The sequence below is a fragment of the Nicotiana tomentosiformis genome, chromosome 10 (assembly GCF_000390325.3).
Source record: "Nicotiana tomentosiformis chromosome 10, ASM39032v3, whole genome shotgun sequence".
Taxonomy (NCBI): Eukaryota; Viridiplantae; Streptophyta; class Magnoliopsida; order Solanales; family Solanaceae; genus Nicotiana; species Nicotiana tomentosiformis.
The window spans coordinates 58789777-58808628 of NC_090821.1; the positions used below are offsets into that span (position 1 = coordinate 58789777).

The following is an 18852-nucleotide window of genomic DNA, read 5'->3' on the forward strand; positions in this document are numbered from 1 at the left end:
GACACCCGTACCCGTATCCGAGCAACTTAGGTCTCAATATCTTGCTATCTTTTTTTCTTTCTTTTTTTCATCTTGCTATCTTTCTTAATATTAGTGTTTTCTTAGTTTTATTTCATAACGTGAGAAATAATGCCTCAAGCTACAATTTTAACACCCAACTGGCACATGTATTGCTTGTTCCAACGGATTGCTCTCCAGCTCAGTTTAAGAAAAAGAATAGTGATGTCTTCTTCATATTGATACCTCCCAATTGGTTGTTTCTGAACTTCCCGGCAAATATGAGAAATTCCTAGTGTCCCTGGCACAGCCATATTTTCAGATCGACCAGCTAATATTTGGATGAAGAACAGACAGCAAAACAGTTTAAATGACTCGAGCAGAGAAAACTGGTGCATGCTTAGCCAATACTGAATGAATCTATCTCCCCAATTTTCTCGTGAAAGGGAGTCAAGAAGCATACTGGGCTTTCTCAAACACCCACCATGATACAACATACGTAACTCAAGATCAGTCCAAAGGAAAAACGTGAAAACCTAACCTTTGTTCCGCTATTTTATACGCACAGCATGATGAATTGGTTAAAATGAAGAGAGACCAGCAATTTGTCGGAATTTCTCATATGATACCCAGAATACAAATTGCCAAGGGCCAAGTCTTGCCCATGTAGGAAAGAATCCCTTCCACAATGCTTTGACTCCTTCAATTCCGACAGTTTTGACAAGACAACCATAGGAGTTTCTATACTTATTCTTCCCTTGCTTGTCAGCAGCCTGATTCATCATTCTTGTCTTAATTACATCTGCCGGACAACTCAATGTAGTAGCTGACAGGCCTGACATTATAGATGATAAAGTGTGTGCGTAAATATTATCATTCGCTATGTTGTTGTTGATAACAAAGCGCTTTGCATGATCATAGCATGCCAATACTCCCATGTTAACTAAGAAAGCTCTTTGGACATTTGGGAGCACGCCTTTCCAAAGTCCTAGGAAGCCTTCCGTCCGAATAATCTTGTTAAAAGCATCAAATGGCCCACAATATCGAGGTTCCATACCCTGACTTGCCATTCTACTTTCTGCTTGCATCCTAACTTTGACAAGATCAGCTGGGCTTGCCACAACCTGAATCACAAGAAGACAAACAACTATGACATGTTCCACAATGAATGCCGCCGAAGGGAATTGAAAGCTTAAGCACAACAAGCCAGTAAACTAAAAAGTTTTTGCATACTCACATATTTATTTTTCTCCTTTTATCTCTTTTTCTCTTTTTTCCATTTTTTTTTTGTGGGGACAAGTAGCCCATCATACTTCACATTTTTCTCAGCTTAGCAGTATCAACATTTCTTTTATCAACTTAGCATTAGTTGATCATACTTTACATTCTTCCCAACATGCAGAAAGCTATAGGATAACAGAGACGAAAAACATAAAAAAGATAATGTCATGTGAAATATTGTTAAAGATGACAAAATTAAAGATGAGAAGACGAAGGGTTTTTCATGATACCATCTTTGGCGGAGAGATAAAAGTAACTCGTTTCTATAAAATTAACAGAGTGATAAATTCAACAAACATCAACAAATAAGAGCTTCATAGACTCTTACAAGGGCACCTATCAGCATCTATCTCTAGGTATAGTAAAATTTCAAAACAAAAGGAAACTGTTCTAAAGAATGTTTAAAACAGCTGACTTTTTCTCGGAATGAACAAATTAATCAAAAAGAATAACTATAAAAGAGACTTGTATTCCTATGTTCCACAAAACTAACAACTTATGACAAGTATGCAACCAAGTTTTGTTCTAGTGATCACCAATTTCTTCATCTGTTTACTCCAAAGTCTCAGGTGCCACCAAGGAAACAAAGAACTGACAAAGTAATCAACAATCATACTAAGAATGTACATCTAAAACATAAAACAACGTTTTATATACCAAATGGCACTAAATATACTCAAGAATCAAACAATCATACTAAGAATGTACATCTAACACATGACATATATTTTCAGTATCAGCATACCAGTTATTGTTATATGTGGAGGTGCATCTATTTTGTGGTGTTCTATAAAACTAGAATCTACTACTTCAGCCATACAAAGAATATTAGCGATTCATAAGAGACGCTGAGAATGTCTTGTTGAGATCAATAATTGAACATATTCAAAGTGCATGTAGCCTACCTAGCAAGAAAGAACCAACTATATTGTATAAAGATAATATTGTATGTATATATCAGCTGATGGTAGGATTCAACAAAGAAGACATGAGGTAATATATTTTTATCAAAAATTGATAGTATTCACAAGAAAAGTGAGATTTTTGTTCAACAGATCCGCTTAACTGACTATCTTGTTGATTTTCTTATCAATGCACTTCCGATTGTACGTGCTGATCTACTCTAGAAAGCGCTTTTTGTAACGAACCGACCAGTTGTTTTGAGCTCTAGCGCGTCATTCGGCGATTTGATGCCTAGAGTAGCTTCCCTTAAGGTATTATGACTTGTATGTGTGGTCGGAATTAAATTTCTGAAAGCTCAGAGTTAATTCGGATGGAAAATTCTAATTTCTAAAGTTGAGTTGGAAAAATTGACTAAGGTTTGACTTTTGAGTAAACGATCTCGGAATCAGAATTTGAAGGTTCCAACAGGTTCGTATGTAATTTCGGACTTAGGCATATATTCGGGTTGAGTATCGGGTGGTCCGAGAGAATTTCGGCACATATTATGGAAGGTTGGAATTTTTGAAAGTTTAAGAACTTCATAAGTTTGATTTGAAGTGGACTTTGGTGTTATCGATGTCCGTTTGGGGTTTCGAGCCTTGGAACTGCTTCGCTATGTCATTTATTACTCGCGTGCGAAATTTGAAGTTATTCCGGATTGATTTGGTACGTTTCGGCACAAGATGTAGAATTTGAAAATTTTAAATTTATCAGTTGATTCAGTGTGATTCGTAATTTCAACGTTGTTTGGCATGATTTGAGACCTCGACTAAGTTTGTATGATAATTTAGAACTTGTTGGTATATTTGGTTGAGGTCCCTGGGGCCTCGGGTGAATTTCGGATGGTTAACTGATCAAATTTGAATGAAGCATTTGCTGGAATTCTGCCGTCTGGTGCAATCGCACCTGCAGAATTTTGCTCGCAGGTGCAAGCTCGTAGAAGCAAGTTGGGCTTCACAAAAGTGGCCAGGCATGACTGTGGCAGTAGTCACAGAAGCGGGCAGGTGCACCGCAGAAGCGGAGTTGCACCTGCGACGGGTCGATCGGAGAAGCGGAAAGTTAGAGGGAGGGCTGCTTCGCAAAAGCGGCAGTGTTGCCGCAGAAGCGAGTCCACAACAAAGGGGAGCATAGCATTTGCGAGAGCGCAGATGCGGCCAAGTGTATCGCAGATGCGAAAATACTGGCAGTGTTAAAACCAGAGGGGTTCCGACATTTTTGTCATTTTAGAATTCAAACACTCGGTTGGGGTGATTGTTTAGAGGGAATTCACGGAAATCTTGAGGTAAGTCACTTGTGACCATTTTTTAGTGGATAATATTGAATTATCATCAAATATTCCGACTAGATTACGTATTTTTGAGGCGTAATTCGAGAATTTGGGCCTATGAATTTCAAAATAAGAATTTAATATTTGGAGGTCGAGTTGATATCGGAATTTGGTAAATTTGGTATGATTGGACTCGTGGTTGAATGAGCGTTCATATTTTATAATTTTTGTCCAGTTCCGAGATGTGGGCCCAAGTCGACATTTTGGAACGATTTATCAATTCTTTGCTAAAGTCATAGTTTTATTATTAAAATTAGTTTTTTATAGTCATATTTATAGTATGTAATTATTTTGGCTAGATTCGAGCCGATCGGAGTTGGAAAAATATCGAGGGAAATGCCTTCTTTGTGATTAGATGAGCGAGATTTGAGGTAAATGACTTGTCTAACCTTGTGTGGGGGAAACTCCCCTTAAGATTTGGTGCTGTTATAATAAATTACAATATGTGAAGGCCGTGTACGCGAGGTGACAAGTGCGTACTCAGGCTAAATATTGAATATCCATTTTTTTGCTAAATAGTTCATTTTTATTCCTTTAATTGAGTTACTCTAGTACGTGTAGCCATCATGTTTAGCCTAATGTCACATGTCTACGTGCCTTATCTCTCACTTGTAATTTATACAACATGCTTAGTTGAATTAAATGTTTTATTGATTTTGTATTCATTCTTTAACTGTAGGATTCCTTGCTGTAATTTCATTGTTCCAATTATTATGTGTTGTTTTCGTGATTTTTGGTTGAGATGACTGTTTGGTTGTGGCACGAGGTTTCTGCCCTGCAGAGTGTTTTTATGGTATAAGGTTTCTTCCGTGTAGTTATCATTGTTTGCACGAGGTTTTTGTCTTGCCCCTGTTGCATATTTACTTTTGGGACTATGAGGCGGTACCTCGAGAGCGCCCTGTTGCATATTTAATTTTGGGACTACGATGTGCTACCTCGGGAGCGCCCATGTTGCATATTTATTATTGGGAGTATGAGACGGTACCTCGGGAGTGCCCCTGTTGCATATTTACTTTTGGGACAACGATGCAATACCTCGGGAGCGCCCCTGTTGCATATTTACTTTTGGGACTATGATGCGATTCCTCGGGAGCGCCCCTGTTATTTACCTCTATTTGTTGTGTTGTTGTTGTTGTTGTTGTTATTGTTGTTGTTGTTGTTGTTGTTATTGTTATTTCTTAACTTGTAAGAATCTTGTTTTTCCTCACGTGTTGTAATTGTCTTCTTAAATCCCGTGTTGTTATATTTCTATAAATTCTCATTGTTCACTTCTTATTCATTTTATTATTTTATTATATCTTCTGCCTTATTTCCTATTATTTCCAGTAGGGCCCTGACCTGACCTCGTCACTATTCTACTGAGGTTAAGCTTGGCACTTACTAGGTACCGTTGTGGTGTACTTATACTACACTTCTGCACATTATTTTTTGCAGATCCAGGTACTGCTTACCAGACCTGGTACCAGTGAGTTAGCCCATATGTTGAGACTTTAAGGTACATCTGCCAGCGTCCGTAGACTTAGGAGTCCCTCTCTATCTTTATTATGTTGTTTTCCTAATTCCTCATTAGACTCTGATGTATAGAGATATTTAGTATTTTTCTCTTTGGAGCTTGTGACTTATTTCCACCGGGTTTTGGAAGTTGTAACTATTGAAATCGCAGTTCTTACTTATTTCAAATGTTGAGGTTGAGTTTCAGCTTTATATTCAGTTATTCCGCATAACTGTTAGGCTTACCTAGTCTTATAGAGCCCTAGGTTCATAGGTGTTATGAATCACAAGCAGGTTTAGTAGAGTCTCACGGATCGATACGGAGACATATGTACCTAGGCTTACTTGTCACCATCCTACGAGGGAAAATTGGGGTGGTGACAAGTTGGTATTAGAGCCCTAGGTTCATAGGTGTTATGAATCACAAGCAGGTTTAGTAGAGTCTCACGGATCGGTACGGAGACATATGTACTTATCTTTGGGAGGCAAAGGGAAGCATCGCATCTGCGAGGGCGTAGATGCGGCCAAGTGTATCACAGATGCGAAAACTCTAACAGTGTTAAAAACAGAGGGGTTCCGACATTTTTGTCATTTTGGAGTTCAAACACTCGGCTGGGGGCGATTTTTCTTAGGGAATTCACGGGAATCTTGAGGTAAGTCACTTGTGACCATTTTCTAGTCGATAATATTGAATTATCATTAAGTATTCCAACTAGATTACGTATTTTTGAGGTGTAATTCGAGAATTTAGGCCTAGGAATTTCAAAATAAGAATTTAAGATTTAGAGGTCGAGTTGATGTCGAAATTTGGTAAATTTGGTATGGTTGGACTCGTGGTTGAATGGGCGTTCATATTTTATAATTGTTGTCCAGATCCGAGATATGGGCCCGAGTCGACATTTTGGAACGATTTTTTAATTCTTTGCTAAAGTCGAAGTTTCATTATTTAAATTAGTTTCTTATAGTCATATTTATAGTATGTAATTGTTTTGGCTAGATTCGAGCCGATCGGAGTTGGAAAAATATCGAGGAAAATGCCTTCTTATTGATTAGGCATCGAGGAGTTGTAGTGGTACTGCAGACGTGGTGCAGGATATTTTTCTCTGCGTATTCGGGCAGGCTATTATCATCACCTTGTGGAAGGATGTTCTATCGTTTCAGTTCAGTATATATATTTCCTATAGTTTTGAGGCTATGCATGGATTGCTATGATGTTCATGCATTGTTGTCGCACAGTGTTGGTGTAATGGTAGGGTGCTTGTCTATGTGTCGAGGCAGTGAATGACTCGAAAGGAGGATATCTCAGTGCGCGGTTTAGGGGTTCGACATTCAATTCCAATGGAGGAAAGGCAATCGGACTACGGATATTCAGGCCTTGGTTGATAAAGTAACGAGACATGATATTTTCGAGCGTGGTTGAATTTTCATTTGTGATGTGGTGTCGTCGTCCTTGTTTGAATGCATTAAGGTTCTTTGATGTTATGGTCTTCTTCAATTTGCCTTTGGGGCAGGGTGTTGTAAAGTGGTGCTTGAGAAGCGGTTGTCAGAGATGGCGGTACGTAGCCATTTCAAAAATCGAATTGGTGTTTCTAATGTTGATGGCTCGAGAAAGATGATTTTCTAAGAGGTTTAGAATTGGTAGAAATTTATTAGTTCAGGTGCTACATGTATAGATTTTGATCTGGGAAGTAATAGGTTGGCGTAGAATAAGGAAGGACATGTGGAAGGTGTCTTGCGGTGGTTGAATTACTAGCAGGTCAAACTATGAAGAGTAGAGGTCGATGAGTTGCTTAAAGGAGGTGGTTTAACTGAAGTTGAAGTGGCAGAACAGCATATGGATTCTGTGGCAGGAAAACCACTTGCCTTGAAAAAGTTTAGGGCGATTTGGGAATCGTGATGGAATGTGATTTGGTCTATGGATTTTATTTGGGATGGTGGCTACTGTACCGGGGAAGATTGAATGTGGCAAGGAGGAGTTTGCTTGAAATGAAGAGGGGTGTGAAAACTTGATTATCGATTTGGATGCATCATGACTTAGAGTTTGGAATGTGTTGTCGGACTTTCAGTTGATGTTAACTGGAAATGAACGAACTTGTACAGCCAGTGGACGAGCGTGGGCTGAGGAGGGTTTACTGATTTCGTAGTATTTGTACCCAGTGCAGTGCCGCTAGAAGATGTCGGCATGGAATTCCACAAGTGGGTTATCTACTATGAGCAGGTTAGCGGTTGTATGATATTGATGAAGCTTCTATGAAGAATTCTACTTGCTACCCGGTAAGAGGTCGAATATATGATTGTGGCTGATGATTCAGAATGTTCATAAAAAGCTTAAAAAAGACTTCGAGAAATTTGACGGGTTAACGGTGCAAGATCATAGTAACTAAGAAGGAGAAAGCTTTGTGGTCTCTACATTATGTGATTGTAGCTTAAGGCTAAGTGGGGGAGCCCACCTTCTACGATTGGATCGCGTGGTTATCTGCTTGTGCGGGTTCTAGTTATTGGTGCATTGGTGGATCATTTATGGCTAAGAAAATAAAATATCAGGGGTAATTCGAGCAAAGAACTTGTTGAGTGTGTGCTATATTTTTCCTTATCGGTCCACGTGCAAGTTTTGGGAAGACTCAGAGTTTATGCTTCTTGTGGATGTGATGTACAAGGAAAAGAATTCAGTCGGCTACTTCTTTGAGGGAGTGTTCAGGTGCTAGCAAAGCGTTGGAGTTTGGTTATATTCGGGACCAGGTCAGAGTGGATGACTCTTAATAACGGTCCTAGCGGGTTCAAGAATTTAAGTGCAGTGCCTAAGGATTTTGGGTCCGTTGTGTTTTTAAGGATCGATTTTTGCAGTGGGTTATAAAAGGGTCTTAGAGTGCTCTATGTTATCATCGGGTCTGCAGTACAGTATTAGAGGAAAAGTTGAAATAACTTCGGATTCGCGAAAGGTCTTGCAGAATGAGTGCGCTAATTGGAGATGCTATTGTGCGCTTGAGGAGGGTATGAGATGGTTCATAAGTATTGAGATGATGTGGTATTGTGATGCGGGGTCACTCTGGGATGAGTGCAGATTTAGTTCGTTGTGTTTTTGAATGGAGCTATTATTATTTCTAAGGCAAGTGGAGAATAAACTGGAAGATGTTGGGTCGGTTAGTAATGGTTGAATCAGCATGATTGTGGCAATGATCAGTTTCTTCAGCGTGTGAAGTTATACATGTGGTTGGTGGTTTTACGTGCGGGCTTGACAGCCACCATAATTTGATTGATTTGGGAGATATTTGATTCAAATGGCTTTGTTATGTGTAAATGGATCCCGAAAGAGTTATGGCGATATAGACCACAACTTGAGGTTTGTATTTTCTACAGTTATTGAAATTGGAGGTTAGGGATCAAGGTTATAGTTCAGTTTGATGAGAATGTCCCGAGCTTGGGGGGGGGGATCCAGAAGTTCAGAATAAGTTGGCATTTCCTTTAATGTCACCGGAGAACGGTGTCCTATGTAAGAGGCTTTGTGTATTAAATTGTGGACTCTTGGTTGGCCCAGTATGGTATAATCAGAATCGGCTAGAGGTCCGTTGGTAGGTCTAATGTTAATTTGTGCTCTACATGAGGCTGGATGTGTTCGTTCGGCATAACATTGCTTGCGGAGGAATCTTCTGGCGTTGGATGTTATTCCCGTCATCAGTTATTCTATGTAATACTCTATTGTTCCACGTAGGTTATGAGACAGCTTGATTATTCACACATGTGTTGTGATTCCGTGTATCTTGTGGTGTTATATGAGCAGGATGGCTCTCGAGATACAAGTCATTTATCGTACCTTAGTTGTGCTTGGGTTTTGTAGCGTATGGCGCTATATGTCTCCCCAACGTTGTATTTTTGTTTTTGCACTTGGCATGCTTATGGTCGATATTCGGTATTTCGTAGGTATAAGCATTTTTTCTTGATGGGTATTACCTTATTTATTGTCATGTTTGGATCGTGTTGCACGCCGCAACAGTACCATGTGTGGATCGGGTTGCACGCCGCAATGGTGAGATGTTGAGTACGGTTCCATGTACTTATTTCTGTGTATTTTTGTTTCCCATTCTCTGAGAAGAGTTCATAGCGTCTGTTCGGCCATTTTATTCGTTATGCAGGCTGGGAAGTTCCTTTCCAGAGTTTAGTTTTTCCCTTATGTATCATATTCGAGTTGTAGCTTATTGGCGCATCGATGGCATCGTATGAAATCCTGGGCAGTGTTTGAGGTGGCTTATTGCCTGGGCAGTTTGTACTAGGTGAGACAAGATTATTGGTCCTGAAATTAGTGCAATCAGATCTATATAAAGTATATTAAAGAGCAAATATCGTTATTCAGCTCAGAATGAGGTAATGGTCCTTGTCAGGAGAAGAGACTCCATGATTTGTTGCTTCGGCAGGTGGAAATGAGTTTCTATGCATCTCTTCTGTCGTGGCATTATTGCGAGAGCTGGATCTGGCTTATATGTGTTATGAGGTGTATTGCAGGCCGTGTTCGTGGAATTACAGCTATTATGGTCGGATGATGTTATATTGATCAAGCGATTTATATGGTGCATGGTGTGTTTTCAGCGGAGGAGCATGGTCATGCTAAGCACAATGTCTGGTAATTGATGCGGTGTTCGTATGTTAGAATCGGTCTCATGGAAAATTTTGAATGTTGGAATTTAGTTCTAAAGCTTGTTAGCTAAGGATATAGGGAGTATCTTTAGTCTGGCTCGAGTTAATATGCTCAACTGGGTGGTGGCGACACGGGTAGGTGCACGAGGTGTTAAACAGTGATTTTGGACAAATTCGGAGCGGTTCTTGGCACGTTCGCGGATGTACTTATGTTTAAGTAGGGGAGAATGTAACGACCCGACCGGTCGTTTTCAGCTCTAGCGCATCATCCGGTGGTTTGAGGCCTTGAGTAGCTTCACTTCAGGCATTATGACTTGTACGTGTGGTCGGGAAGCTCAGAGTTGATTCGGATGGAAAATTCTAACTTCGGAAGCTTTGAGTCAAAAGAATTAACTAAGGTTTGACTTTTGAGTAAACGAAATCAGAATCGGGATTTTAAGGTTCCAACAGATTCATATGATGATTTCAGACTTGGGCGTATGTTTGGGTTGAGTATCGGATGATCCGGGAGAATTTCAGCGCATATTATGGTAGGTTGGAATTTTTGAAAGTTTAAGAACTTCATAAGTTTGATTTGAAATGGACTTTGGTGTTATCCATGTCTGTTTGGGATTTCAAGCCTTGGAATGGCTTTGCCATGTCATTTATGACTCGTGTGTGAAATTTAAAGTTATTCCGGGTTGATTTGGCACGTTTCGGCACAAGTTGTAGAATTTAGAAATTTTAAATTTATAAGTTGATTCGAGGCGCAATTCGTAATTTCGACATTGTTTGGAATGAATTGAGGCCTCGACTATGTTCGTGTGATATTTTAAGACTTGTTGGTATATTTGATTGAGGTTTCGAGGGCCTCGGGTAGATTCTGAATTGTTAACAAATCAGATTTGGACTTTAAGCATTTGTTGGAATTCTGCCTTTTGGTGCAATCGCACCTGCAGAATTTTGCTCATAGAAGTGAGATGGGCTTCACCGAAGGGGCCAGGCATGACTGAGGCAGTGGTCGCAGAAGTGGGCAGGTGGACTGCAGAAGTGGAGTCACACCTGCGACAGGTCGATCGCAGAAGCGAAAAGTGATAAGGAGGGTTGCTTCGCAGAAGTGGCAGTGTTGCCGGAGAAGCGAGTCCGCAAAAGCAGACATTTTATCCGTAGAAGCGAAGGGGAGCATCGCATCTGCGAGAGCGCAGATGCGGCCAAGTGTATCCCAGATGCGAAAACACTGTCAGTGTTAAAAACAGAGGGGTTCCAATATTTTTGTCATTTTGGAGTTTAAACACTCGGTTGGGGCGATTTTTCAGAGGGAATTCACGAAAATCTTGAGGTTAGTTTTTGTCATTCTTAGATTACGTATTTTTGAGGTGTAATTCGAGAATTTGGGCTTAGGGATTTCAAAATAAGAATTTAAGATTTGGAGGTCGAGTTGATGTTAGGATTTTGTAAATTTGGTATGGTTGGACTTGTGGTTGAATGGGTGTTCATATTTTGTAATTTTTGTCGGGTTCCGATATGTGGGCCTGAGTCGACCTTTTGGAGCGATTTTTCAATTCTTTGCTAAAGACGTAGTTTTATTATTTAAATTAGTTTCTTATAGTCATATTTATAGTATGTAATTATTTTGGCTAGATTCGAGCCGATCGAAGTTGGAAAAATATCGATGGAATTGCTTTCTTTGTGATTAGATGAGCGAGGTTTGAGGTAAGTGACTTGTCTAACCTTGTGTGGGGGAAATTTTCCTTAAGATTTGTTACTGTTATGGTAAACTGCAATACATGAAGGATGTGTACGCGAGATGACGAGTGCGTTATGTTAAAAATTCGGTTTTTTGCTAAATAGTTCCTTTTATTCCCTTAATTGAGTTACTCTAGCACGTGTAGCCATCATGTTTAGCCTAATATCACACGTCTACGTGTCTTATCTCTTATTTGTAATTTGTGCAATATGCTTAGTTGAATTACATGTTTTCTTGATTTTGTATTCATTCTTTAACTGTAGGATTCCTTGCTGTAATTTCATTGTTCCAATTGTTATGTGTTGTTTTCTTGATTTTTGATTGAGATGATTGTTTGATTGTGGCACGAGGTTTCAGCCGTGCTGAGTGTTATTATATTACGAGCTTTCTGTCGTGCGGTTATCATTCTTTGGATGAGGTTTCTGTCGTGCCCTTGTTGCATATTTACTTTTGGGACTACGAGGCAGTACCTCGGGAACGCCCCTGTTGCATATTTACTTTTGGGACTACGATGCGGTACCTTTGGAGCGCCTATGTTGTTTACCTCTATTTGTTGTGTTGTTGTTGTTGTTATTGTTTCTCAACTTGTAAGTTTCTTGTTTTTCCTCACTTGTTGTAGTATTCTTGAATCCCGTGTTGTTATCTTTTTGTAAATTCTCATTGTTCACTTCTTAGTTATTTCATTATATTATTATATCTTATGCCTTGTTTCCTATTATTTCCAGTAGGGCCCTGACCTGACTTCGTCACTACTCTACTGAATTTAGGCTTGGCACTTACTGGGTACCGTTGTAGTGCACTTGATGTTATATACTTCAATGCCACACAAGAGGGGGATGAATTGTGTGGTATTCAATTTTCGCATGCACTGATTATAGAAGGACTTGGTTCTTTTAAGTGTTCCTAATACTACTGTTGCAGAAATAATAAATGCGAAAAGTAAAGAACACAAGTATTTTTACGTGAAAAATATATCTGGCTCAAAAGGTGAAAAACACCACGACCTACTACTCAGTAGGATTTTCTCCAACACTTCACTAAATCACTGAGCCAAAACAGCATTTACAAAACTCTTTGTAAACCTAAGGATTACCTCCGATCTCGTTATGGCAACCAGCCTTTAACTGTTGTGACAACTTCAAGTTAACTCTAACTTGAATACTTAGAGTACCTAATACAATTGCCTCTAGATAAAGCTGAAAGGTACAATTTGAAAAGCCTTACTACAATTGAACTAGAATAAAAGAGAGACACTTGGAACTGGTTCTTCTATCTGGTTCATGTAGCTTTGGGTTCGCACACTTGAGTCATACAAGAATTGTTTACAAAATGCCTTGTTATTTTGCACTCAACTCAAGTTTAACTTCAGTGTTTGTGCGTCCCCTGTAAAATGAGAACATCCTGTAATTTATAGAGTTTGTAGAATGGGAAATAACTAAAGTTCTAATGCTATACTCTCACTACAAAAAAAACTGAAATTAGCTAGGAACACCGTCATTAATATGTTGCTAAACCGCTCGTGGCAAGCAAAATTTCTTGATAATCCATTGTTAATCTGTCGCTAAATAAGATTAGCGACGGAGTTTTCTGTTTAGCTACAGAATTTGTCCGTCGCTAAAATCTTATTTTTTAGTAGTGTCTTCCTTGGTGGAAGAGTTCTAGTTATCTTCAACTTTTAACTCCTCGCTTATCTTGGATAAAGTTCTCTTCGAGTAAGGAGTCCTTCTCCTTATCATTTATGCAACCTTTTCTATCAGGAGATATCAGATATAACAACTTAAGCTTATCTCTTTCACGTGCATCCCTTATGCTTGAATCTGCCCGTGTCTGTGTACACTGTGGATGGGCCTAGTTCATGCTTAAGTTCCTTTGTCAATATCATCAAAACAAACTTCACTTGGGCCAATAAATTTCCCCTTTTTAATGATGATAAACTCTATGCTTTTCATAAGCATAGGTCCTGTGTCAACTTAGCTCAACATCAACACAATGTTAGAACACTTTCGATTTTAAAGTCACAAATCATCAAGGACCAGGTTCATTAGGTTATAAACATCACAGTCCACAGCAAAAAAGCACAACCTATCTTCCCCCTTTTGGCATCATCGAAAAGTTGCATAATTATATTAGATAACCAGATTTTAATAGAAGGTTGCATCATCGAAAAGGCAATGACGCGACCACAATAATGGCATCATCGGTCGTTACATAAAGTGGCACTATTCATCGTTACGTAACGATGGATTTGAAGATACATTACAATAAAATTTAAGTAACAATCAAAATAAATATTGTATTTAAAGTAACATTACGATACAATACAATATGTAACAACCATCCAAACAAGTTGTCATACATAATCATACCCATGGAAGATTTCATAAGACTAAGAATCAAAAATAACAATGAAGAACATAAGAGAAGATTAAGAAATAGAAGAAAATCTGAAAATTGAATCTTAACTTCAAAAGCTTGATGAAATTGTCTTCCTTCTTCAACAATGAAAATTAGGGCTGATCCTCTATAAACTAACCTAAGAAAAGTAGGAAATTAAACTCTCTAAAAGTCTAACATCCTTTCCGAAGTCGTCCTCCAAAATAGAGCCTTACATGGGTATCTATAGGTTTGGATTTTGACTTATACTTACCATGGCCGCCGGAATTGTGTGTGCACCGAGGCATGCTAGCACCGCCTACAGATCTTTTGTACATGTTCATTGGTGATCGAGCTGGCAGGAACTGGAGTAGTGTGGCCTCAGAAACTAAAGTTCACCAACAGCAGTAGCAAAAGTTATTTTGCACCTCTCTGATATTTTTTTGTGTGCACGGTTGCAACTAGACTTCCTCGCTTACGGTAGCAATGGTCCAGTTTTCCTGCTCAGAACTTTAATTTGCATACGGTAGACGGGTAGAGAACTTATCTTGGGCACCTGCAATAGTGAAATCTTCATACTTGACGTTCAGCTCTCGAATCAGTTATGCGCGAACTAGGAGCATGTCTTATTCCGCCCGCAGAACTTCAACATCTTTTGACCATTCGGTTGAGTTTTGGTTGCCTTTTCATCCTTTTCAATATTGCTACAAAAAACATAAAACAACGTTTTATATACCAAAGATCGGAACCCAGGTAGTGCAGAATTTAGCCAAATAATATTATAATGACAATAACAAAAATAATGCAAGTTGATAATAATGGTATTTAAAGCATATTAAGAAGGCACCAATTTAACGTAGTTCGGTCAGTGTGACCTACGTCCACAAGCGGAGGGGAACAATTTCATTATAGCAACAAGAATACAAAATTAGAGTAAATACTCTAATTAATTCCAAATACCCTAAGAGAATAACCTTACAAGATCACTCCAAAGAAAAGGTTCATACAAGTATTTTCTAACACTCAACTCTCTTACAAAACCTCTATAATGAAAGAAAGGAAAGGCGAGAGACGTTTGTCTCAAACTTTGGTGTATCTGATATAGACATTTGATAAACTATTTATAAGAAAATAGGATGGTCACATATGGAATATAGCCAACAAGGCCTTTAATGAATGGACATAGAATTATTGTCCAACAAGGTGACCAATGAAAGACTATACATAAGCCAACAAGGCATATAACCTATGGCCAAAAGTAGGCCACATATATTATAAATCTCCATCTTGGACTGGTTTTGGCTGATATAATAAAATTTCTTCTCCTTCTCCGCTAAAGCCCCAGTGGGCGAAATCATTCTTCATAAATGTCAATCAAGCTTAAGCAAAGCTTAAACTTGACAACTGGAAGATGTTTCATGAACATGTCAGCAGGATTGTCTCTAGTGTTGATATTCTGAATAGAGACTTTTCCTTCAACAATAGTTTCTCTGATGAAGTGATACTTGATATCGATATGCTTCGTCCTTTCATAATACATCTGATCTTTAGTCAAGTGAATGGAACTTTGACTATCACAGAAAATGGTAATACCACCTTGGTGTGAACTGAGTTCAGTAAATAGACCCTTTAACCATAAGGCTGCTTTGATCGCCTCGGTCACTACTATATATTCTGCTTCGGTAGTAGATTAAGCTACTACATGTTGTAATGCAGCTTTCCAACTGATAGCGCAACCACCAATGCAAAATATATAGCCTATTAGTGATCTTCTTTTGTCAAGATCACCTGCATAATCTGAGTCTACAAAATCAACCAAAGTGTTAGTATTTCTCCCAAACTCCAAACATGTGTTTGAAGTACCTTGCAAGTATCTAAGAATCAATTTCATTGCAAGTATCTAGGTACCTTGCAAACATGGAAATTCTGATTTCTCCCTTTTCCTTCTACATTGTTTTTAATAGAAAGAAAACAGTAAGTGTGATTTGCTACTGATCTTTGAGTCCGTTGGTCACTGGGATTTGACGTACCGCTATACCAGTAAGGGTAATCCGTTCTATCTTGGGAGGAAATAATGCTAAACCTCGGGTACTAGGAGGCGATTAAGTTCCTTAAGGAAACACTGTGAATTCAGTGGGTTTGGATTAATTTTGTTCTTCTACATTTCTGGTTTTACATTGTTTCTATTTTTGAATATATTTTCGAATACAAATTACTACCACACGTCACCATTTGACCCTAATTTGGATAGCTCAAGATTCATATCACTTGTCATCACCATAGGAAACTCATGTTCATTTATCATTTTCGTCGACATTTATTTTTCTCCCCAGTTATGGTTACATGTGACATCATATACGCTAGCTCCATAATTTCTCAAGCCATGCAACGTCTAACTCTTCAAGTACAGTGTCGATGCTAGAGACACAAATTTATGGTCTTCATATTATATGCACTCAGTACAGAGTTTAGGTCTTTTCTGCAATTTTGAGGATAATGGTTTCTTGCCAGCAGCTTGATGTTAAGTTCTGTTGTCCCACTGTCGAACAAGTTAATGCAACCCATAACACAATTAGTTTCTCTGAAAAAATAGACCCATTACAAATGCAATATGTTTATATGGTCACCAGTCACCACATAAATTATAATGAAATAGCAGTTGAGTGTGAAAAAAACCCAAAAATGTTCCTGTTTGACACTAACAACAATTTCTTAAGGCAGTTTAAAGACCGTAAACCAGGTAAGATTTATAACTGACCCTGTATATCATAAAATAGAGCAAATGATAGTTTTCCAATGGTATAAGTTTGACCATCTAGACATAGGACAATATGTTGTTTATATTTTTTGAAATTTTTTAGAAAAATTCGCAGCCGCTATCTTTCGATTAAGCATTGGGTAATTTGCTCATTGTGCAATAGATCGCAAACCACACAGGAGATATGAATTGCACTAACTAGGCAGCTCGGTGCGACGAGCTATGATCAGACTGTTGGTTAGGAATAACGATCTCAAGTCTCCAATATAGGATATCACTCACAACCAACTAAACCCTTGCGGGCATATGTTGTTTATATTAGTGCTTAAAAATTCCTAGAACTAATTAAGCGCTAGTATAATATATCTTCACATCTCAACACATTTATGACGTGGGACTCTAACCACGTGGATCAGATATCAACATTATTTTATATATTACTAGTGCACATCATTTTCCCTTTGCATCCGTAGGGGTCGGCTATATATGGACAACGTACGTCATCTTGGTATTTGTAACAGGGCTTCGAATTGACAAATCAACAACTGAATCATAATTCTGTTATTAATATTTATATATGTATGTGTGTATATAAATATATATATATATATGAAAAAATCTAGTTTTCCTTTTAAAGAAATACTATTTGCAATCTGAACTGTTTTTGTCAATTGCGTCACAAATCCATTTAATACAAAAAAAATATTGTGTATCACATTGGTAGTTCGGTATTTTATTCATATTTAACACGTGTCAGTTATTTTCCATTTTCGTTAAACTCCACATCTGTTCAAACTATGTTAAAATAATTGAGGTAGACAAAGTATTACGTTTGACCAATTGAAAGTTAAATTATCTCGGGAGAAGTTAAACATTTCGACCTGTAATCTAATTGGTGTTGACTAGAGTGGACCAATTAGAAAGAAAGGACTTAGAGCCAATACTACATAAGAACAGTTTGTACATTAATATTAGGTACAAATGGGAACCAAATACCAATCACTAGAACAAGACAAAAGAACAACGCACAAATTCTTGCCATGTCAAATAATTCAAATAAAAATGTGAAGATCACATTTATTGATGTTATAGAGTTGTACATTAATGTGAAGATTACATTAACTGAATGTGCAAACATATGTCATGTTTTTACTGGCTTGATATAAATATATAGTACGGATAAATTTTTACCGTTGTACACCGGGTGACCTCTATGGCCTAATAATGTTTAGCAAGCTAGATTTTAAATGGGAGCAACAAACCTAACTAGATTCTTCAAAATAATAATGCAACATTTAATTTAAATGGCATCATCTGTTAGGCATTTACTCTTTTCACACTATCATATAAATGTGAAGTAAATTGTGATTAATGATTCCAAATACATAACAACAAGAGTTGGTAATTTGTTATATGAAATTTGAAAAAAATAAAACAAATAAGAGGTTTGAAGTAAGGATGGCAAGTGGGCCGGCTCGGCCCCCAAACATGTCGGTCTCGGGCCGGTTCCGGTACCTAATTAAATAAAAGGGCTAAATTATCCCGGACTAAACATGCTTTTTTCGGGGATCGGCCCCACGAACTCATGGTCCCGTGCTAAACGGGCCGGGCCCGCTGTTCAAATGGGCTAAATGGGCCCAACGGCTAAGCAGTAATTTTTTTTTTTGTAAAATTAAAAAGAACTTAGAGACAAAAAGATGTTTAAAAAATAGCTAAGGCAATGCCTTGTAATTTTATTATAGAATTATGACCTAATTTTTTAATTTAATTTAAAGACAAAATTACAATAAAAAAATATTCAAAGCAATGCCTTGTAATTTTATTATAGCAATAAAATATATGGCAATATTATCTTTTTTAGTCTTTCCCACCCCTATGGAATGAGCACAACAAGGTGCTATTACCACCATTGAGAAGAAAAAGGAACTAATCAAGAAGTGCCAAAATACAAGTTACATACTAATTTTTGTTCATACAAGTTACATGCTATCTCTTACAAATTTCATAAATCCTTCAAAGTTCGGAGGAAGTTTCGTTGGTGGTGGAGAAAAAGTAGCTTGTTCATCGCCGCTTTCATTGTCGGGCGAAGCAGCATCCTCACTAAGTTCACCTAGCATTTCTTCGTAAGTTTCGTCTACCTTTGGTTGTGATTCAGCAAGTCCAAAATTTCTTCTTTCTGAACGGATTCAATCTCTGAAAAGTACTATTTTTTTCAAGTTATCCCTCATAGACTGTCTATGATCACCGATTTGAATTCTTTCTTGACTGAAAGCGCTCTCTGGTGCCACTGTTGAAGCTTGCATAGTTAAAATATCTCGGACCATCCTT

At 38.1% G+C, this 18852-nt stretch overlaps 1 protein-coding gene across 1 annotated transcript; it reads right to left on the bottom strand.

The window, feature by feature from the left end:
* Nucleotides 1-41: 41 nt before the first annotated feature.
* On the bottom strand, nucleotides 42-18641 carry LOC138900247 (mitochondrial uncoupling protein 3). The gene is made up of 2 exons (XM_070186966.1): nucleotides 18522-18641; nucleotides 42-1121 (listed from the first exon to the last, which is right to left on the bottom strand). Exons 1-2 carry the CDS (start codon nucleotides 18639-18641, stop codon nucleotides 579-581), a joined length of 663 nt encoding a protein of 220 aa, XP_070043067.1. The 3' UTR covers nucleotides 42-578.
* Nucleotides 18642-18852: the final 211 nt, after the last annotated feature.